The 17,251-nt window shown below is 42.5% G+C and overlaps 5 protein-coding genes across 5 annotated transcripts; 4 read left to right on the top strand and 1 right to left on the bottom strand.

The window, feature by feature from the left end:
* Positions 1-1,070: 1,070 nt before the first annotated feature.
* On the top strand, positions 1,071-4,163 carry Bfra_002079 (putative woronin body major protein; the record flags this gene model as incomplete). Its single annotated transcript, XM_037332504.1, has 5 exons — positions 1,071-1,076; positions 1,535-1,938; positions 2,461-3,110; positions 3,173-3,550; positions 3,605-4,163. The coding sequence occupies 5 exons, from the start codon at positions 1,071-1,073 to the stop codon at positions 3,787-3,789; spliced, it is 1,623 nt and encodes a 540-aa protein (XP_037196658.1). The 3' UTR covers positions 3,790-4,163.
* A 584-nt stretch (positions 4,164-4,747) lies between these two features.
* On the top strand, positions 4,748-6,383 carry Bfra_002078 (putative bleomycin hydrolase protein; the record flags this gene model as incomplete). Its single annotated transcript, XM_037332503.1, has 3 exons — positions 4,748-4,974; positions 5,032-5,397; positions 5,459-6,383. The coding sequence occupies 3 exons, from the start codon at positions 4,748-4,750 to the stop codon at positions 6,381-6,383; spliced, it is 1,518 nt and encodes a 505-aa protein (XP_037196657.1).
* Positions 6,384-8,192: 1,809 nt separating this feature from the next.
* Positions 8,193-10,520, bottom strand: Bfra_002077 (putative transcription factor cys6 protein; the record flags this gene model as incomplete). The annotated part of the gene is made up of 7 exons (XM_037332502.1): positions 8,193-8,878; positions 8,934-9,208; positions 9,266-9,353; positions 9,432-9,562; positions 9,619-10,230; positions 10,281-10,343; positions 10,396-10,520. The coding sequence occupies 7 exons, from the start codon at positions 10,518-10,520 to the stop codon at positions 8,193-8,195; spliced, it is 1,980 nt and encodes a 659-aa protein (XP_037196656.1).
* A 1,444-nt stretch (positions 10,521-11,964) lies between these two features.
* On the top strand, positions 11,965-12,547 carry Bfra_002076 (putative hydrophobic surface binding protein a protein; the record flags this gene model as incomplete). Its single annotated transcript, XM_037332501.1, has 2 exons — positions 11,965-12,166; positions 12,219-12,547. The coding sequence occupies 2 exons, from the start codon at positions 11,965-11,967 to the stop codon at positions 12,545-12,547; spliced, it is 531 nt and encodes a 176-aa protein (XP_037196655.1).
* A 685-nt stretch (positions 12,548-13,232) lies between these two features.
* On the top strand, positions 13,233-16,734 carry Bfra_002075 (putative tbc domain-containing protein; the record flags this gene model as incomplete). Its single annotated transcript, XM_037332500.1, has 2 exons — positions 13,233-13,676; positions 13,726-16,734. 2 exons carry the CDS (start codon positions 13,233-13,235, stop codon positions 16,732-16,734), a joined length of 3,453 nt encoding a protein of 1,150 aa, XP_037196654.1.
* Positions 16,735-17,251: the final 517 nt, after the last annotated feature.

Genomic DNA, 17,251 nt, shown 5'->3' with positions numbered 1-17,251 from the left:
TGTCTTCTATCGGAAACTCACACGGGAAAGTAAAATGTTGCGATGGCTGGGGGCCGAGAACACATGAACACGAAGATCCACTGATGCTTCATACCACATCGAGAAGGAAAGTGGAGTCAAGGAATAGTGGAGAGCTACCCATATGGAAGGACCAGAGAAGATGAAGACGAGGCCGATTACAGCAGAACCAAACAGATTTCATGTGAAGGCTTGGAGTGGGAGATCTAGTTCGACGCCACAAATATAGATAAATGAAATTGCCGATGATATGCTTTGAACATGATATTGGTAAGGACCTCGGAGAGTCAATAGTCGGGGATCGATCAAACAGTAGTGTCCAGCGTCGCATCGAGGTGGTTGAGTGGTTTGTTTACATGGCATCCTATCTGGGCCATATTTTGGTCGATAGGACACTCTGGGGTAGCTAAGCTTGAGGTCCCTTGTTATGGCGTACCCTGAGACTGAGAGAAGTTTAACAGAGAGAGAGAGAGAGGAAAGAAAGTGAAAGGCACAGGGTCCAGAGGAAATTAGAGTTACCTAGACACATGTATTCGAACCATACTGCAGTCAGTTTCATCATTCAATAGAGGGAATCATGGGATGGAAATGACTAGGTCGGTGGTGGTCGAGTAGCTCAAGAAAAGACGGTACCACGATGACCATTGGGTCATGTCTTATTTCCGTCTTCTCATCCATCACACATATGTCACTCTCATCACCCTTCCATTCATCATCCATCCATCACTGTGCCCATCATCCATCCATCATCCATCATCCATCATCCATCACCCGTCACCCGTCATCCGTCATCCATCACCTTGTCCGTCACCCTGTCCCTCCACTGCCCCCATCAATCATAAAAGCAGACCGTCTTCCCTACCACTTTTCATCGCTCTCTGCATTGCAACTCGGCTTCCTACAATGCAACCGTTCACGATGGTAATTCTTAGGTAATTACTTGATGCGGTTAGTCACAAACAATATCCGCTGCCACATGTCCCAATATCCCAATAAACTGAATGTAAACAAACAAATAATACGGCCTAGGTATACCTAATAAAAAAATCATGATGGCTGTACGTATAATTTAAAATTGAATGACCCTGCTGGCTGCTTCGATGGAAAAAGTGAATATCCAACCACCTTGATTTCTCTAAACTTGCTCCCACCACCCTTCATTCACCCTTTGCAAATCTCTCTCCACCATCTTCTTTCCCTCTTTCAAACCTCCCACCCCACATCAACACAAATACAACCTCAAAATCGCATCCCCAATCAATTTTGTACACACACACTCTTCATACCTACCTGCCTACCTTCTCCATTGCACTTTCGCAATAACAACACACTCTTGCTATTCTTTGTTCATCTTGAAAGACCTCAAAATATTTTTTGAAATCTGAAAGACGAGTCAAGAAACGTTACCCGTAAACGTTTTCTTCCCTCTTCCTTCTACCTCAAGAAGTAGAGATCCTTCTTGTGATATCCTTTCGGTACGCTGAAAGGTATTCGAGAAGTGTTCTCGCATTGAAAGGTCGTCAACCTGGACTTTGACGCACGAGTACCGATCCCCTTCAGCATCTTCCCGTCGTCGTATAGAAGCGACGTCGCTGCCCAACCCATTCAGACCACCGAGACTCACGTCGAAGGTGAAATCACTCTACATCATCATCACGAGCGCGTCGGACGGGAAGGTCAAGAAGAGGACGCTCAATCTCTTTACTCTCAACACCAACATCAACATCAACACGAACACGAACATCAACACGAGCACCAACACCAACACGAACACGAACAACAACATCACCTTCCTCCCCCTCCTCAACGACAAGAGTTTATAGAGGAAGAGCTTCACATCACCCGTGAAGAAGATCGCCGCTCTGAATACCGTCCGAGCAGCCGAAGAGAAGAAGAAGTTTATATTCGTGAAGAACGCAGGTTAGTAACTAAAAACAAAAAAAAAACAGTCCATTTCTTTTACAGTCTCAAAAACTCTCCTTTCTACAAAATCCACTATCCATCAAAAATTGCATCAAAACAAACGAGACACAAATCATCATACCAGACCGACCAGCTGGAGCAAAAATAACATCCACAATACTTGTTTTCCCTTCACCTCCATTTTCACCTCTCTTTTGGCCCTTTCCCAATTTTTGCACCAATTCCCAATTTTTCTTTCTTTTCTCGTTATACAACATTAATCAAAAAGATCTGGCCATATCGGAAGAAGCAGTACCCAATTAACAATTAATTGGGTCCCTTCTGAGACAAATTTGCCAGCTTTCTTGTTTTTTATTATTACGACGCACAGTCCAACGATCTTCGGTTTAGTCCCAGCCACCCCCCTTACCCCAAAAATAACATGGGCTTTCTTTTTTTCTTTTAGTGTTGACACAGTAACGCTCACCGTTTAATTTTCTTCATTAACTGACACTTTTGTTTTCTCTACCCTTCTTTTAGACCCGAACACAAACACAAACACCACTCTGCTTCCTTCGATATCAACACCCCACATCACCACAGACACTTCGAAGCTTCTTTTGAAAGAGACAGTGATCGTCACCACAAACACTCTGAAGTTAATATCGAACTTCCCCGTCGTGAACATCATCATCACCATCATCAACGCCGTCAATCCTCTGAAGTAGACTTTCAACTTGAACGTCAACGTCAACCTCGTCACTACGAACCATCTGAAGTTGATACTCAATTCTCTGCTCCTCAAAAGAGTCCTACCGAGACCAACATCGACTTCGTTGAACGTCAATACCGTTCCCGAACCCAACCAAGTTACAAGGAAGACACTGTCATCGTCGACCCTCCCAAATCCCGTGTATCTGAACCAAGATACATTGAAGAGACCCGTGTAACTGAGACTACTATCGTCCCAGCTCCCCGTTCCACTCACTCTCACAAACCCAAGTCAACCTTCCACGAAGAAAAGTTCGAGGAAGAAGTTCGCGTCAAGCAACCTCGCACACCAGCCAGATCTACTTTCACCGAAGAAGTTCGTGAAAGAGAACTCGTCAAGTACACTCCCCCCGCACCTAAATCAACCACTTCAACTTTCAAACCAGTCAATCTCGAAATGGGTTACTACGATGATGAAGGTAAGCTTCCTGTTTGTTTTTTCTCTAACCCCCCACCATGTACCCTAAGCATTCAATATCAGGGAACTATCACTCCCTTCGTGGAGGTTACTACCATGGACACGGGAAAACTTTGAACCAGGACCCAATTGACTCTCTCGATTTAGCCGGCGCCCCAGCCGTTGCTGCTCCAAAGCAACCTGCCAACACCGTTACCATCCCTTGCCACCACATCCGTATGGGTGACCTCTTGATGCTCCAAGGACGTCCCTGCCAGGTTATCCGTATCACCACCTCCGCTGCCACTGGCCAACACCGTTACTTGGGTGTTGACCTCTTCACCAGACAATTGAATGAAGAGTCCTCTTTCATCGCCAACCCAAGCCCAAGTGTCGTCGTCCAAACTATGTTGGGACCAGTCTTCAAGCAATACCGTGTTCTTGATCTCCAGGACCACTCTGGTAAGTTTTATGTCTTGTCTTCCTCATGAGTATCTCACACTAACGTGAACACAGTTGTTGCCATGACCGAGACCGGTGATGTCAAGCAAGCCATTCCCGTTTTGGACCAATCCAACCTCTGGACCCGTCTTAAGGAGGCCTTCGAAGGTGGACGTGGTAGCATCCGCATCATGGTCGTTGCCGATGGTGGTCGTGAGATCGCCGTTGACATGAAGACTGTCCACGGATCCCGTCTGTAGATTTCCTGTACCAAACACCATGGCGTCCAACCGGCAATAATCCATTGGCCTTTCCTCGATGGAGTTTCCTTTTTGTTTTCATGATTTTTTAGTGCATTTTCGGAGGGAAAATTTGAAACGTATGATGGGGTAGATATGGATTCAGATTGATTAATGAGGGATGAAATTTGGACGATCGGGTTTTCTATCTGATCTATCGGATTCTTTTAGTTTAACGAAGTATTCAAGTAGGTCCTCGATACCATCTATGGTGATACTACTTTGGTGGTTTTGACATAGTGGTAGAGAGAGTCCTTGATGCTGCGATCTTTTTCTACTTTGTAATTGTGTAATTAGGAAAAGATCCAGAATGAAAACACGCTGCTTGTCTATTACTCTATCTCGTTTTACCTTGATTAACTGAATTCCAACTTGTGACTGGTTCATTATCTTCAGGAATGTATGGTGTTGAAGAATGTTACTTGACCAACTTCCCCAGCCATGATGATTAGATCTGTCCGATTCCCACTTTTGGCCGAGGGATCAACCTCAAATTGCCGTATATAATCCGAGTGGGGGTCTGGCATCTTCAAGTCTTTGATTTCGTAAGAAGTACTCAAGCCAAGTAAGGGTACCTTGATGGCTCAATACGGGCTCGAGTACCTGTCTATCTAGAATTGCGTGCACATGATACCACTTTCCTATATTCCCCGCCATTCACATAGCTTTTGAAGATAAGCTCAGCAGATAAGATAATCACAACATCCCGAGTCCTGTCATTGAATCGGTCAACCATTTATCCAAACCTTAATACGTACCATCCGCTCTTCTCCTATCTTTCAGCTTTTGTCTTCACCTGTAACCTCGTTATCCAAACCTTCAAATTCTCTTGGATTTTCTCTCATCTACACTGATCCCTATCTAAGTTCTCCTCTTCATCCCGTCCATACATACACAACATTCACAGGTTATATAAACCATGGGTTCATCGCAATCAACCCCAGGTTCCACTTCTCCCGCAGAAGCCCAACGCATCCTTCTGGAGAAGATTCAGAATATGCAGCTTCAAACTGAGGAAGACGATTATATACATGTAAATGAGAAGGGTGCTGCTTATCAAGCTACTTCGCGAGCTCAGTGGACTCCTTTGAGTGCTGCGAGAGTCGAAAAGTGGGAGGAGGAACTCTTGAGTGATCCCAAGAATCGGTACGTGTGATTACTGTGCATTGCAGCTGCATTGTACTAATATCAAGCTCTCTCTAGTCTAGCTCTTAGTGCTCTCAGCAGCGCCGATCCACGAACAGTCCTCACATCCCGTACCACCCTCAACCAAGACCAACAAATCTTCTCCGTCAAAATACCTTTCGAGGGAGCTCCAATAACTAATCAGCGACAATCAGGACGATGTTGGTTGTTTGCCTCCACCAATGTCTTTCGCGTCGCATTGATGAAGAGACATAATCTCAAAGAATTCGAACTCTCCCAAGCTTATTTGTTCTTTTGGGATAAATTAGAGAAGGCAAATTGGTTTTTGGAGCAAATCCTTGATACGGTCGGAGAAGATTTGGATGGGAGATTGGTACAAAGATTGATGGAGAGTCCTGTCAGTGATGGAGGACAGTGGGATATGTAGGTTTTACTCTGCATGACATGAACTCTTGACACTCGAATTCTAACAACTTGGATATAGGGTTTACAACATTGTCCATAAATATGGTCTCGTGCCCCAAGTTCTCTACCCAGATAGCTTCAACGCCCAAACATCTTCAGTGATCAATAGTATCATCACAACCAAGCTCCGAGAAGATGCTCTCAAATTACGCGCTGCAGCTACTACAAAATCCGCATCTACTCTTAACAGTCTAAAAGAGCACATGGTTCGCCAAATCCATCTCATCCTAACTCTTGCTTTGGGTCCACCACCTGCCTCTGATACAGCTTTCACATGGCAATATCTAGACAAAGACGACAAAGCTCAAGAATTGAAAGTCACCCCTATTCAATTCGCCAAGGAATTGAACACACCAAAATCAATCAGAATCACCAACTCCACAGTCCACGATATGTTCTCACTAGTCAACGATCCTAGAAATGAATACAATACTCTCTTAACTGTCGATCGTCTCGGTAATATCGTAGGCGGTCGTCCAATCACATATGTGAATGTTTCCATGCCCGTCATGAAAGCTGCCTGTGTTTCCATGTTAAAAGCTGGTCTCCCAATATTTTTCGGCTCAGACGTCGGTAAATACAGTAACTCCAAATCCGGAGTTATGGATCTCCATCTCATCGATTATGAATTAGGATTCAATATCAAGCTTGGAATGAGTAAAGCACAACGTTTGATGACGGGAGAAAGCGCAATGACTCATGCAATGGTTCTTACAGCTGTACATTTGAATGAAGAGGGAAAGAGTGTTAGATGGAGAGTTCAGAATAGTTGGGGAGAGGGAGCAGGAACGGATGGCTGGTTTGTAATGAGTGATGCGTGGATGGATGAATTTGTATATCAGGCGGTTGTGGAACCGAGGTTCGTAGCAAAGAGTGTTAGGGATGTGCTTGGAGGTGAAGCAAAGGTTTTGAACTTGTGGGATCCGATGGGTGCTTTGGCTTAAAGGGGTATCGTGATGGAGTGAGTGATGGTATGTTATGATATGACCTTTTGGTTTGAAAGCAGACGATAGCTGCAGTTGTGACATTGAGAAACATGGGAATAGGAAAGGGGAGTTATGGGTTTTGAACGATGGGATTAGGGATGGTAGTTATGATATCAATATGCGAGTCAAGACTCAACAATGCAAATAGCTCTAGCATAGTTCAAAGCCAAAGATCAGATACGGCGATTGTAAATCTTTTTTGATACACCTCATTTCCTTTTCTTCTCCTTCTATTTGTTGTTTTTACACTCGTCTAGCTTCCCCTTTCCAAATCCCAATCATTCTTATCGTTTTATAGCATGTTATGTCATACACAGTACGTAGCCCTACGCACTATAATCCCATACTAGGTAGGTATCTTGATTGTTATTGTTATTTTCATTGTCATTTTTATTGTCGTTATCAAAGTTGATTTGATATTGATTTGATTGAGATATTAACATTATATTGATATTATATTGACATCATATAAGAAGAAGATGAGATGAAAATTTTGAATTTTGAATTATGGGAGATTGGAGATTGGAGATTCGTTTTTTTGTTGGGAGAGGCAGGGAGAGATGGAGATGGAGATGGGTAGGTGGAGATGGATAGATGGGTAGTAAGAGGGAGAGGGAGAGGGGGAAATGATGTGTTGGGTTTGGATGAGTGGGGGAAGTTGGGTGGGTTGGTAGAGAGGGATATGGATGTTTGCGATTGGATCACAGAAGTGAGTGTGATGGATGGTGGATAGTGGTTAGTGGTTAGTGAGTTGATGGAGATATGAGTGTGGTGGAATTTGGGGTTGGGGTTGGGTTGGGGTGAGGTTAAGGTTGTGTATATGCTATGGATTCTTTCCTTTTGTCTTTTTTTGGGATGATGATGATGATGATGATGATGATGATGATGGATGGAAAGCTGGAATGGAGAAGAGAGGAGAGAAGAAGGCAAGGGGAAATGTGATAAGGATTTGAGAGTTGATTTTCTCCTGGGAATTTGGGATTTGGAACTGTTGACGAACACAGTTCGGTTGGGATGTGATGGAACGAGATGGGGATGATAAATTGTGTTTTATGAGGATGGATGAATGGATGAGTATATATGTGTGTTGTCATTGCAGTCTGTGATAAGATACAACGTCATGAGAGTGAGAATTTGAAAAGCTGAATGTCAGATGAGATGTTATATATAGTAGCGAGAATTCGAACGTATGAGTTCCTGAAAGTATAATATGTGATTTGGGGTATTCTATATGAGTGTGCTAAATTACTTCATCGATAAAGGGGTATCATTGGATTCTGAGGTGTTCAAAGTTATATTGTGAGGTGTGAGGTGTTATTATGACGCGAGAATGATGTGGAAGAATTGTCTGTGTTCTACAATTTGTATGCACTAGAAAGAAGTTTGATAGTGATGGATATGGATACCTGGGAGAGTGCTTTTGCCTATTTTCCAAACGCGGATTATGTGTGATTATTCAAAATCAAAATCGAATGATACTGTTGGTATCGACTTGGTTGATAAGTGTAAAGTACTTTATTCTATTATGGCTGTATTCGTTCTTGATCATTATTGACTATGGGAAGCTAGTAACTCATATAGACAGACGCTAGCGCCTCGCTAGCTAATACAGTGCCCTTTATGATCACATGATCGATATCCCGACAAATACAAAACCCGATCTACACACTTCACTACTCGTAACACACGCAATCATTCAAAGCCATTCCAATATCCATATATCCACCACTAACCTCATTCTAATAAGAAAACCCCCAGCAAAAAAATTCACAACGCAACATCCGCGAGATTCCAAAACCCATCATCCGCACTGGGAAACGCCAGCCAAAAATTATCATCCAAACTCATCAAAAACTCATCTTGTAAATAACTTTCCGGTATCAGAAGTGGTGCAGTGGCCGATTCATATTGTTGGTTAAAGGGCTGAGGGATTTCTTCTTCGGGCTCGGGACTTGAGTTGGAGGGATGCGGGTGGAGACTTGCTTCGTACCAGCTTTTGATGCGGAGGAGTTGGCGGGAAAAGCGGATGAATATATCTTTTTCTGGGGTGGTGGTGATGGATGGTTGGGATTGGGATTGGGATTGTAGTTGTTCTGGACTTCTACCTCGAATAGATATTATTATCTTGAGTTTTTCAATCAGGAAATCAATTGTGTGTTGGATGCTTAGGGCTGAACGGGCGTACTCTCGATCCCAACCGTCGGCTTTACAGGTGCATAGTTTGAGGGCGACTAGAATGCCATAGCCGACTTGGACCCAGGTGGTATAGGCAGCTCCGATGGAGAAATCAATCCATTGAGTAACTTTGTCATCGAGAAAGGACTTGACGGATATCAAGCAGGAGTTGAGGATACTTAGTCGCTCGAGACTATCTGAAGGTGTGAAGTCGGTATCATTTAATCCCGCTTCGTATAAGTTGATTTCGGCAATGCTGTGGTTGATTGATACGAGGACTATTTCGGGGGTTGTTAATAAGAAATAGCGGACACTGGAAGCGGACGAACTAACAATGAGACTTTAGATTTTCGGGTAGCTCATGTTTGAAACTTTCTAGTTCCCTCTGCAATAAATCCATACACATCTTTCGCGGAACGATACGAGGACCGAATCCTGCTTCGAGATTGAAGAATGTGTGTTTGATTTTCCTCGTAACTTGTTGCAGCTTTACTAGATGGAAGAGAAGTATGTCGCTCTGGAATCCTCCTGCTTCGGCTACCGTTTTGCATGCTTCTTCGAGCTGGACAGTATATCTCATGCTTTCCACGCTACTGCCTGGTGGCATCCTAGTGAGAATCATTAGTTAAAGAATATCCATTTCGAAGTCCGGGTTGTAAATTTACATTGATGTGGCATAGAAACATCCAGCGTAAGCCCGAAGCTCCTCGAGTCTCCGACTACTTAATTTACCTTTATTGGCTTGCCGAGCACCTGGCAGAATGTTAGAACAAAAAAGAAAAAAGACCGTAGTCTTGTAATATCAGTTTGTGAAGTCAAATACGCACTTACCATCAACCGGTATTTTCTCCGTAGCTGCACCCAACTTTAATGATCTTTGAAGACCAAGCGTCGTCACCATTGACTTCACAAGGTAGATCAAATTGATTGTTTGGTTGTTTATGATAGATTGATAATGAAACCTATCAGCATTAGTGAACTTCTATTTGATACTACAGTAGAGGGAACATTGGAATACCATCCAAGATGAACAAGCAAAGCTTGCAATTTGTCTAGACTAGCAGTCTGACCTCTTAAGAGCAATTCGGTTATAAAATTCTCGAAAGAGCGAATTCCAAAAGCATCCTGAAAAGTTGGATTTCGGTGAGATGCAGCTGTAATAATTGCTTTCCATAAAAATGGTCTCTCTGCTTGGAATTGGCGAGGTGGGATATTGGGTGGTATGAGTACGAAGGGACAGTATGGAGCCATGTCGCTTTTGAAAATGGCTAACAATGCATGTGCATAATCATCATCGAGGTCGATTACGGGGGGTATCGTTGACGACGATGAATATGAATCTGTATTTGCGCGGTTGCTAGTGAATGGGGTCTTGAGATTGTCACCAAAACACATTGACGTCTCGTCGTTTGGGATCTGTTCAGTAACATGGTCTAGCAAGTGTGGTGGATCAATAGATTTAATATCCGTTGGGATATCACTTTGGTATTGTAAGTGTGGTGGATCAATGGACTTGATATTTGTCGGGATGTCATCCTGACGTTGTACAATTGATGCTTTTGGTACATGATTCGAAGTACTCAGAATGGTAACGATATCGTCTAATTTCTTCTCGAGTCCAGCCACGGAGCTAGATGGAATTAGTATAGAGCGTTGAGCTAAGCTTATCATAATACTTACGCAGTTTTAAGTCGTTTTTTCGGTTTATTTGGAGCTTCACATTCCTTTCGAAGTCGCTGACAACTGGACATCAATAATTTAGCGAAAGTAGATATTGAGGATTGAGAAAACCAACCGATAGCATTTGTTGCCAACGGGATCAGACGGTATGCATTTCACCTTTGCTTTAGCACATGTTCCACATGCATTATTTTGCAGTCCATAGGCCCTTTTTGGGTGTTCAACAACTGGAGCTTCCATTCCTGGAGGTGGTGGTGGTGATGATCACGTGTTAATTCTCCCGCGTCTCCGAGTCTTGGAGAGATACTTTCGGAACAGCTAGGTTTTGGACTCTGAAAATGGCACTCTCAAGAATTCAATAGGAAAATCTACGAGACCTGAAACTTTGAAGGTTACTATTCTTCAGACGGCAAGTCGTTGAGCTCTCTCCTCAAAGGGAAGATGACGAACGGGAACGGCTTCCGTCTCCGCTCCAGAGCACGTGATCTAACAATGTATTGTTTCATCTCGATTTCATGAGAGGATCCGATTTTGCATATCATGGCGCAGGAAATAACGAAGCCAAAGAAAAATTTCATACTGTGTTTCAATATTTGATATGGCTCGATCTTCTTTTGTAAAGAAAGACTCCTTCACGTGCACGGGATAGTCGTCCGAGTGCACAGATTCTCGGATCTCGGAATCAATTTTGTACGTTGTGAGTATGGCAGCATTCACATCTATCAATCGTTCTCGTGCTTCTGTTCGGCCTATTTTCTCTAATCGAAAACCCGTTGGATGATCTGATCTATAGTGCTGACACTTTCACGGTAATCTAGTTTGCTTTTTTATAAAAAAAGCTACAAGAACCGATGCACGAGCAGCTGCTAGTTTGAGATCTGCACTCATTGTCCTTGGCAATGACCCTCTTCTTTCCTTGACCAACTTCCACGATCTACTGTGTACAGCGGTTTAATGATGGATATTATCTGTGTCAAGACTTGTCAAGCACAATAGATGGTTGAATCGAGGCTATTGGAAAGTTCCAACTGCTATATGGATCGTGATGAACAAAGTTTTTATGTTAGTTTTATTCCCTCAAAGCACTAGAAGAATCATGAAGATATCTGAAGTTGCTATCTCGCGAATAGTTGAAAGATATGCGAACACTAGGAACTTTTTTGATATCGGGTTGCCCCGGAATTTTCAGGGACATGGCACATCTGCCGTTAGCCTTCAGATTTCAGCTCGATCTAGTGACGGCTCGACCTAGAATCGTTATGAAGGACCGATTTGATCGTCTTCTGATGCTAAAAAGTTACATGGAATTGAGCGGTATAACGTCCATATAGTTACTCTCGGAAGCGGGGTTTTGTGTGGGACAACGAGCTGGAGTAGCACGACCGAGGGTGTAGTTGCCTTTACACATTTGTTTAGGCTGTCCAAAGGCGCGCTCGCGGAAAGAGTATGTGTGAAAAGATATCTTGGAGTCATCGAAGTTACTTCGGAGAATCGATTGCGAAATAGAATTGTGTCACTGTTCAATCGGCGATCTTTACCTGGTAGTACCACATTCATGTATAAATACCCCAGTATACCACCCTGGAAGATGGATTCAATCATTGCATACTCATTTCTTCATCTCAACATCTAAAAAACTTGTTCTCCAATCCTCCTACTTTCTTGTCTAATTCAAACCTACAAAATGGTTGCCATCAAGAATATTTTCTGCTTCATCACAGCAGTTACTGCTGCCACTATTTACCAGCGTACACCGGCGACTATTCTCACAGATATAACCACCATCGATACAAACGTCAAAGCACTTACGACTGCAGTAGACAACTACAACGGCGGATTCTTTAACCTGCTTACAGTGAGCAGTACTGAATCAACTTTGGAAACTTGTAAGTTCTAATTTTAAGTTGTCATATAACTCACACTAATCATTCACCTTAGCTATCAAGAACGCTGCCAAAGATGCCGCCAACACATCTCAATTGTCCTCAGCCGACTCCAACAGTGTTCTCGATGAAATCAATCATCTGATCCCCGATATCCAAGAGGCACTCAATGCACTTGTAGCAAAGAAGTCTACATTCGCTAACGCAGGGGTTGCTTCAACTGTTGAGAGTGACTTGGCGAATTTGAAACAAGAAACTGATGCTTTTGGAAAGAATCTTCTTGCCATTTCCTCGTCTGATGTAGAGCCAAAATTATCTGCGGCTTTGAGTACGATTGATAACGATTTCACCAATGCCCAGACTGCGTTTTCAGGCGGTTCATAAATTTCACAACGGCATTGTATAGGAATGTGGAAGTTAATGGCGGGGGAGAATTGATTAGATTGAATCGGAATTTGGGACGACTGATAGCTTTGAATGAAGTTAGTTGGGATGGAAAGAGGTTGTTTGGAATCTGACATTAGTTGAATGCAAAAATAATACTCTATAAAAATCATGCAACCATTTCCTTGCACATGTGAATACCTAGCACTGCAAGCCAAAGTTTCCCGAATTTTCACCCACATCTCTGAACAAGCGGTCATGATCTGATATTCATTTCAATGCTCGAATCATTTTCTAGATTATTTCCGGACTTGAGAAGGCTGCTTAAATGTTGGAGAGTACTAATTAGGGACTTGGGGAAGAAACAGGCACTCAGCTGTAAACTGAAAATTTACTACCTGCAAATGACGAAATACAAAAACCAAGTTTCAACTAATATATCTGTGAAATATCAAAACTCTGGTGAATTATATATGTATGTAATGTGATCACTATCAAATCTAAAACATGCATCGTATTTATTATTTAAGGGGTCCAGTTGGTGTAATGTTATTGGCTTAACTGTGTTACATAAGCCGAGGCTGATGACATCGGAACTTGAGACTTGATGTCCCTCAACTCGAATGAATTCCAAAGAACAAAACTTCTATGATTTAAGCTGTATTACCAGCAGATACCATGAACCATGTTCAATTTCTCAAGCTTTGTGCAAAAGGCTCAATCATTCATTGACCCAACTCAAGCTCTCAATATTTCTGCTTCTGATCGCAATCCTGCTAAATCTACTCTCTTCCGCAATCAATTCCGATTACCAGATTCCCAAACCCCTCTACAAGAGATCACTGCAGAACTTACTATAGCCCCACCAAATCAATACTCACCGAATGCTACACAAGGAGAGAAGGATAGAGATAGAGAGAGAGGGTTTCATTATGCTGGAAAGTTGCACTTGAGTGAAGCATATCTGTGCTTCTCGACACAACCTACAAGTTTCCTTCAAACGGCGAGTACAGGTACATCCTCTGGATTCAATGGACAAACACATGGAGCCGGACCTGGAGGGAATGGATTTACATTGCCTCTATGTGCTATAAGACGAGTAGAGCGACTTCATAGTCAATCCTACCAAGTATGCATCCCTTCTTTACCGCATTATTTATTGCTGACATGGAGTAAAGTTTGCTTTGGCTATTACTACCTGGAATGGAATCACAAATACGTCAGCAATAGATGGCTCAAAACAACCTACATATCAACAAAAAATTACAATAAATCTTGCTGGAACGCGCCAAGCATGCGAACGGTTTTGCGATGGCTTGAAGAAAGGACTAAAATCGGGAGTGGGTGAGGTCGCAAAGATGAAACGTGTTGTGGCAGAGTGTTATTCGGAATATTTGCTACAAGGCGACAGCAAAACAGGAGAAGCTCCAGATGCAGGACTTGGAATGTTATTCAGATATCCGGGCGACCTTCGGAAATTACGAGACAAAAGTAAGATGCGACTATGGGGAGAGTATCTTCGAGAAAATGGGCGGAACGTTACATTAATTCGCCAACCTACATTTCATAAGCTGATTCGAGTTGGATTACCGAATCGATTGCGAGGAGAAATATGGGAGCAAACATCAGGGTCATTGTTTTTACGCTTGGAAAACCCCACGTTATATACAGACACTCTAGCGAAGTTTGAAGGAAGAGATTCTCTTGCGATTGACGAAATTGAGAAGGATCTCAATCGAAGTTTACCGGAATATCCTGGATTTCAAAGTGCGGAAGGTATCGATCGATTGAGACGAGTTCTTACAGCGTATAGTTGGACCAACGAAGAAGTCGGATATTGCCAGGCTATGAATATCGTTGTGGCAGCACTATTAATTTACATGTCTGAAGCCCAAGCTTACTTCTTATTATCCGCGTTATGCGACAGATTACTTCCCGGATACTATTCACAAACCATGTACGGCACTCTGTTGGACCAACGCGTATTTGAGTCTTTAGTAGAGAAGACTATGCCAATACTATGGGATCATCTTGTCAAATCGGACGTTCAGCTTTCAGTCGTTTCTCTGCCTTGGTTTTTGTCACTGTATATTAACTCTATGCCTCTCGTATTTGCATTCCGTGTTTTAGATGTTTTCTTTTTAGAAGGTCCAAAGGTACTCTTTCAAGTTGGTCTCGCTATTTTACGCATAAATGGAGAAGAACTTTTAGATGCCACTGATGATGGAGCTTTTATTTCTGTTCTGAAAGGGTATTTCTCGAAATTGGATGAATCTGCGCATCCAAAATCCGAGAATGCAAAATTACGAGCAGTCACACGATTTCAGGAGTTGATGGTTGTTGCTTTCAAGGAGTTCTCAGGGATCACTCAAAATACCATTGCAGAGCAACGTATGAATCATAAAGATGCTGTTTTGAACAGTATTGAAAGTTTTGCAAAACGAACCTCAATACGAAACTTAGGTCCGGAAAGCAAGAAATTGAGTGTTGACGAATTGGGCGCTTTGTATGATAGGTTCTATGGCGTATTATACGAAAGACAACAAAGAAGTCAAATGATACAAGAGGAAAAAGAAAGAAGAGCAAAAGCCAATAGAGCTAGTGTGATTGCTGGGTTAGGAGAGAACCAAAATATCGAGAAAGGTAGAGTGGGTCTCGGTCCAAGTCCTACTCTGATGGATTACGATTGCTTTCGAGAATTCCTTGCTGGAATGACTAAATGGGCCGTAACAGATTCACCATCTACGCAAGAAAAGGAACTCGAGAAGGAGAAACATTCTTATTTTGGCAATTCTTTGCGACGTCGAGATATTTCCCTTTCTCCTTGGGGTTTTGGTAATCCTGAACCAGCCGATCACGAATTCATGCAACGACTTTTCCGAAGATGGGATGTGGATATGAATTCTGCATTGACTTTACAAAATGTCGTTACAGGATTGGCTCATATCAAGGGCAAAGGGGATATTATGGGAAGTATTACATACTTCTTTGAACTTTATGATGATGATGGAGATGGAAAAGTAGACCGAGAAGGGATTTTAAGGATATCTGAGGCTTTACTGTTCCTTTCTCGAAGAGGTCTAGAAGGATCTCTGACGCCTTCGCCGTCTATGGTCGGACTGAGCGAATATGAAGCTGGCAATCCAGCACAATTCAATAGTCCACATACAACAACACAAGAACGATTTTTGAGTAGCGTTAGTGCATTCATCAGACGTTGTTTTGAGTATGCTGATCCAGATCATCCACAAAATATCGAGGAGGAAGAGGAAGATAATCAGAGTGGAGGAGAAAGTGAAGAGAAAGTTGAAGATGCCTCAAATGATGCAAATGGTCTTGTTGACCCTGACTCATTTGCTATTGGCGATTCGGATGACTCAGATGAAGAAGAAGATCTCTTGGATCTGGGTGCTGACTCAAAGAAAACCAAAAAGGAAATTAATCTTCCAATTATTCCACCACCATCCAACAAACCCAAAAATCTCTCTACGCCTTCTCGAAGTGTCTCAAAAGCACAATCAGAAAGTGCTAACGCAGCTCTTGATCCTTCCAAACCCCTTCACATAACTCTACCTACTTTCCGTATGGTCGTTCTAGCTGACGAACTTCTTGAACAATTCTTTGAATCTTCATTCCCAGCTTCCTTTCGTATTTCGGATAAAATGGCCTCCACCTCCAATACAACAAATTCTTCTCTTACCACATTCACAAATATCGGCAAATCGGCAGCAAGTGCAGCAGCAAATGTTGTTAGTGGTCCTAGTTCTGCTGGTGTGGTACCACCTGGAAAGGGACTTAGAGGTGTCTTGGATAATATTGTTACTGATGGAATGAGAGTTGCTGCGGAAGTTAGAAGAAGAATGGATGAGGCTCAAAAGGAAATGGAGAGAAATGCTGTGCATAGACCGGGTGTACAAGATGAAGATGAGGAGGAAGAAGATGATGGATTAAGAGTTTCAGGTGGTTATGGTGGTGATGCTGAAAGGAGGAGTGTGAGGAGTGAAGATAGAGATTTATTGGAAGGAGCAGATGCTGAAGCAGGTAGTATTAGAAGTGGCATTGAGAAGGTTGAGGGAGTAGGGATATCGGGTAAGATTGGAAGCTTGATGCCAGGTATTTCTGGAGATTCACAGAGAGAAAGAAGTTCCAGTTCGGCAACACAGAAAGTGGTGGAGTTCGAAAGATAGGTGGAGGTTATATGATACCTGTGCTATGGAGAGTGTGTTTCTGACCGATGACTAGATGAGAATATTCAGAAGAAATCAAATGATATGCATTTTTGAGGCGAGTCAAGAGCGAGCGAGTGTTTTGTTTATGGTGGTTAGGGTTAGCAATGAGCGAATGGAATGATTGGAACGGTGGCTACTGTAGGCGTTTGTAGTTTTTTTTCTCCTTCTTCAATTGGGTTTTCATGCTTGTAATTTATTTGAAGTTTTGTGGGTGCGGGTGGGGTGGGCAATATAGGTAGGTAGTCTTTAGGTGAATTAAACAATTGTTGATCCTCAGTAGAGCATAATTTGATTTATTAGTTGGATGATTCACTAATGGGTGTACGAACTGACGGGATACTAGAAAAGTCGACCTGTCAAGATCTTTTGAAATGTTTGTTTCCATATCTTGAGAATTGTTATGATGATTTATTACAGATTGAATAATGAAGTAGTAGATTTTGACATCAAATTGTTAGAAGATGGATTTGTTGAT

Source organism: Botrytis fragariae, assembly GCF_013461495.1.
Source record: "Botrytis fragariae strain BVB16 chromosome Unknown tig00000006, whole genome shotgun sequence".
Taxonomy (NCBI): Eukaryota; Fungi; Ascomycota; class Leotiomycetes; order Helotiales; family Sclerotiniaceae; genus Botrytis; species Botrytis fragariae.
This window is presented reverse-complemented; position numbering and strand designations above follow the sequence as displayed.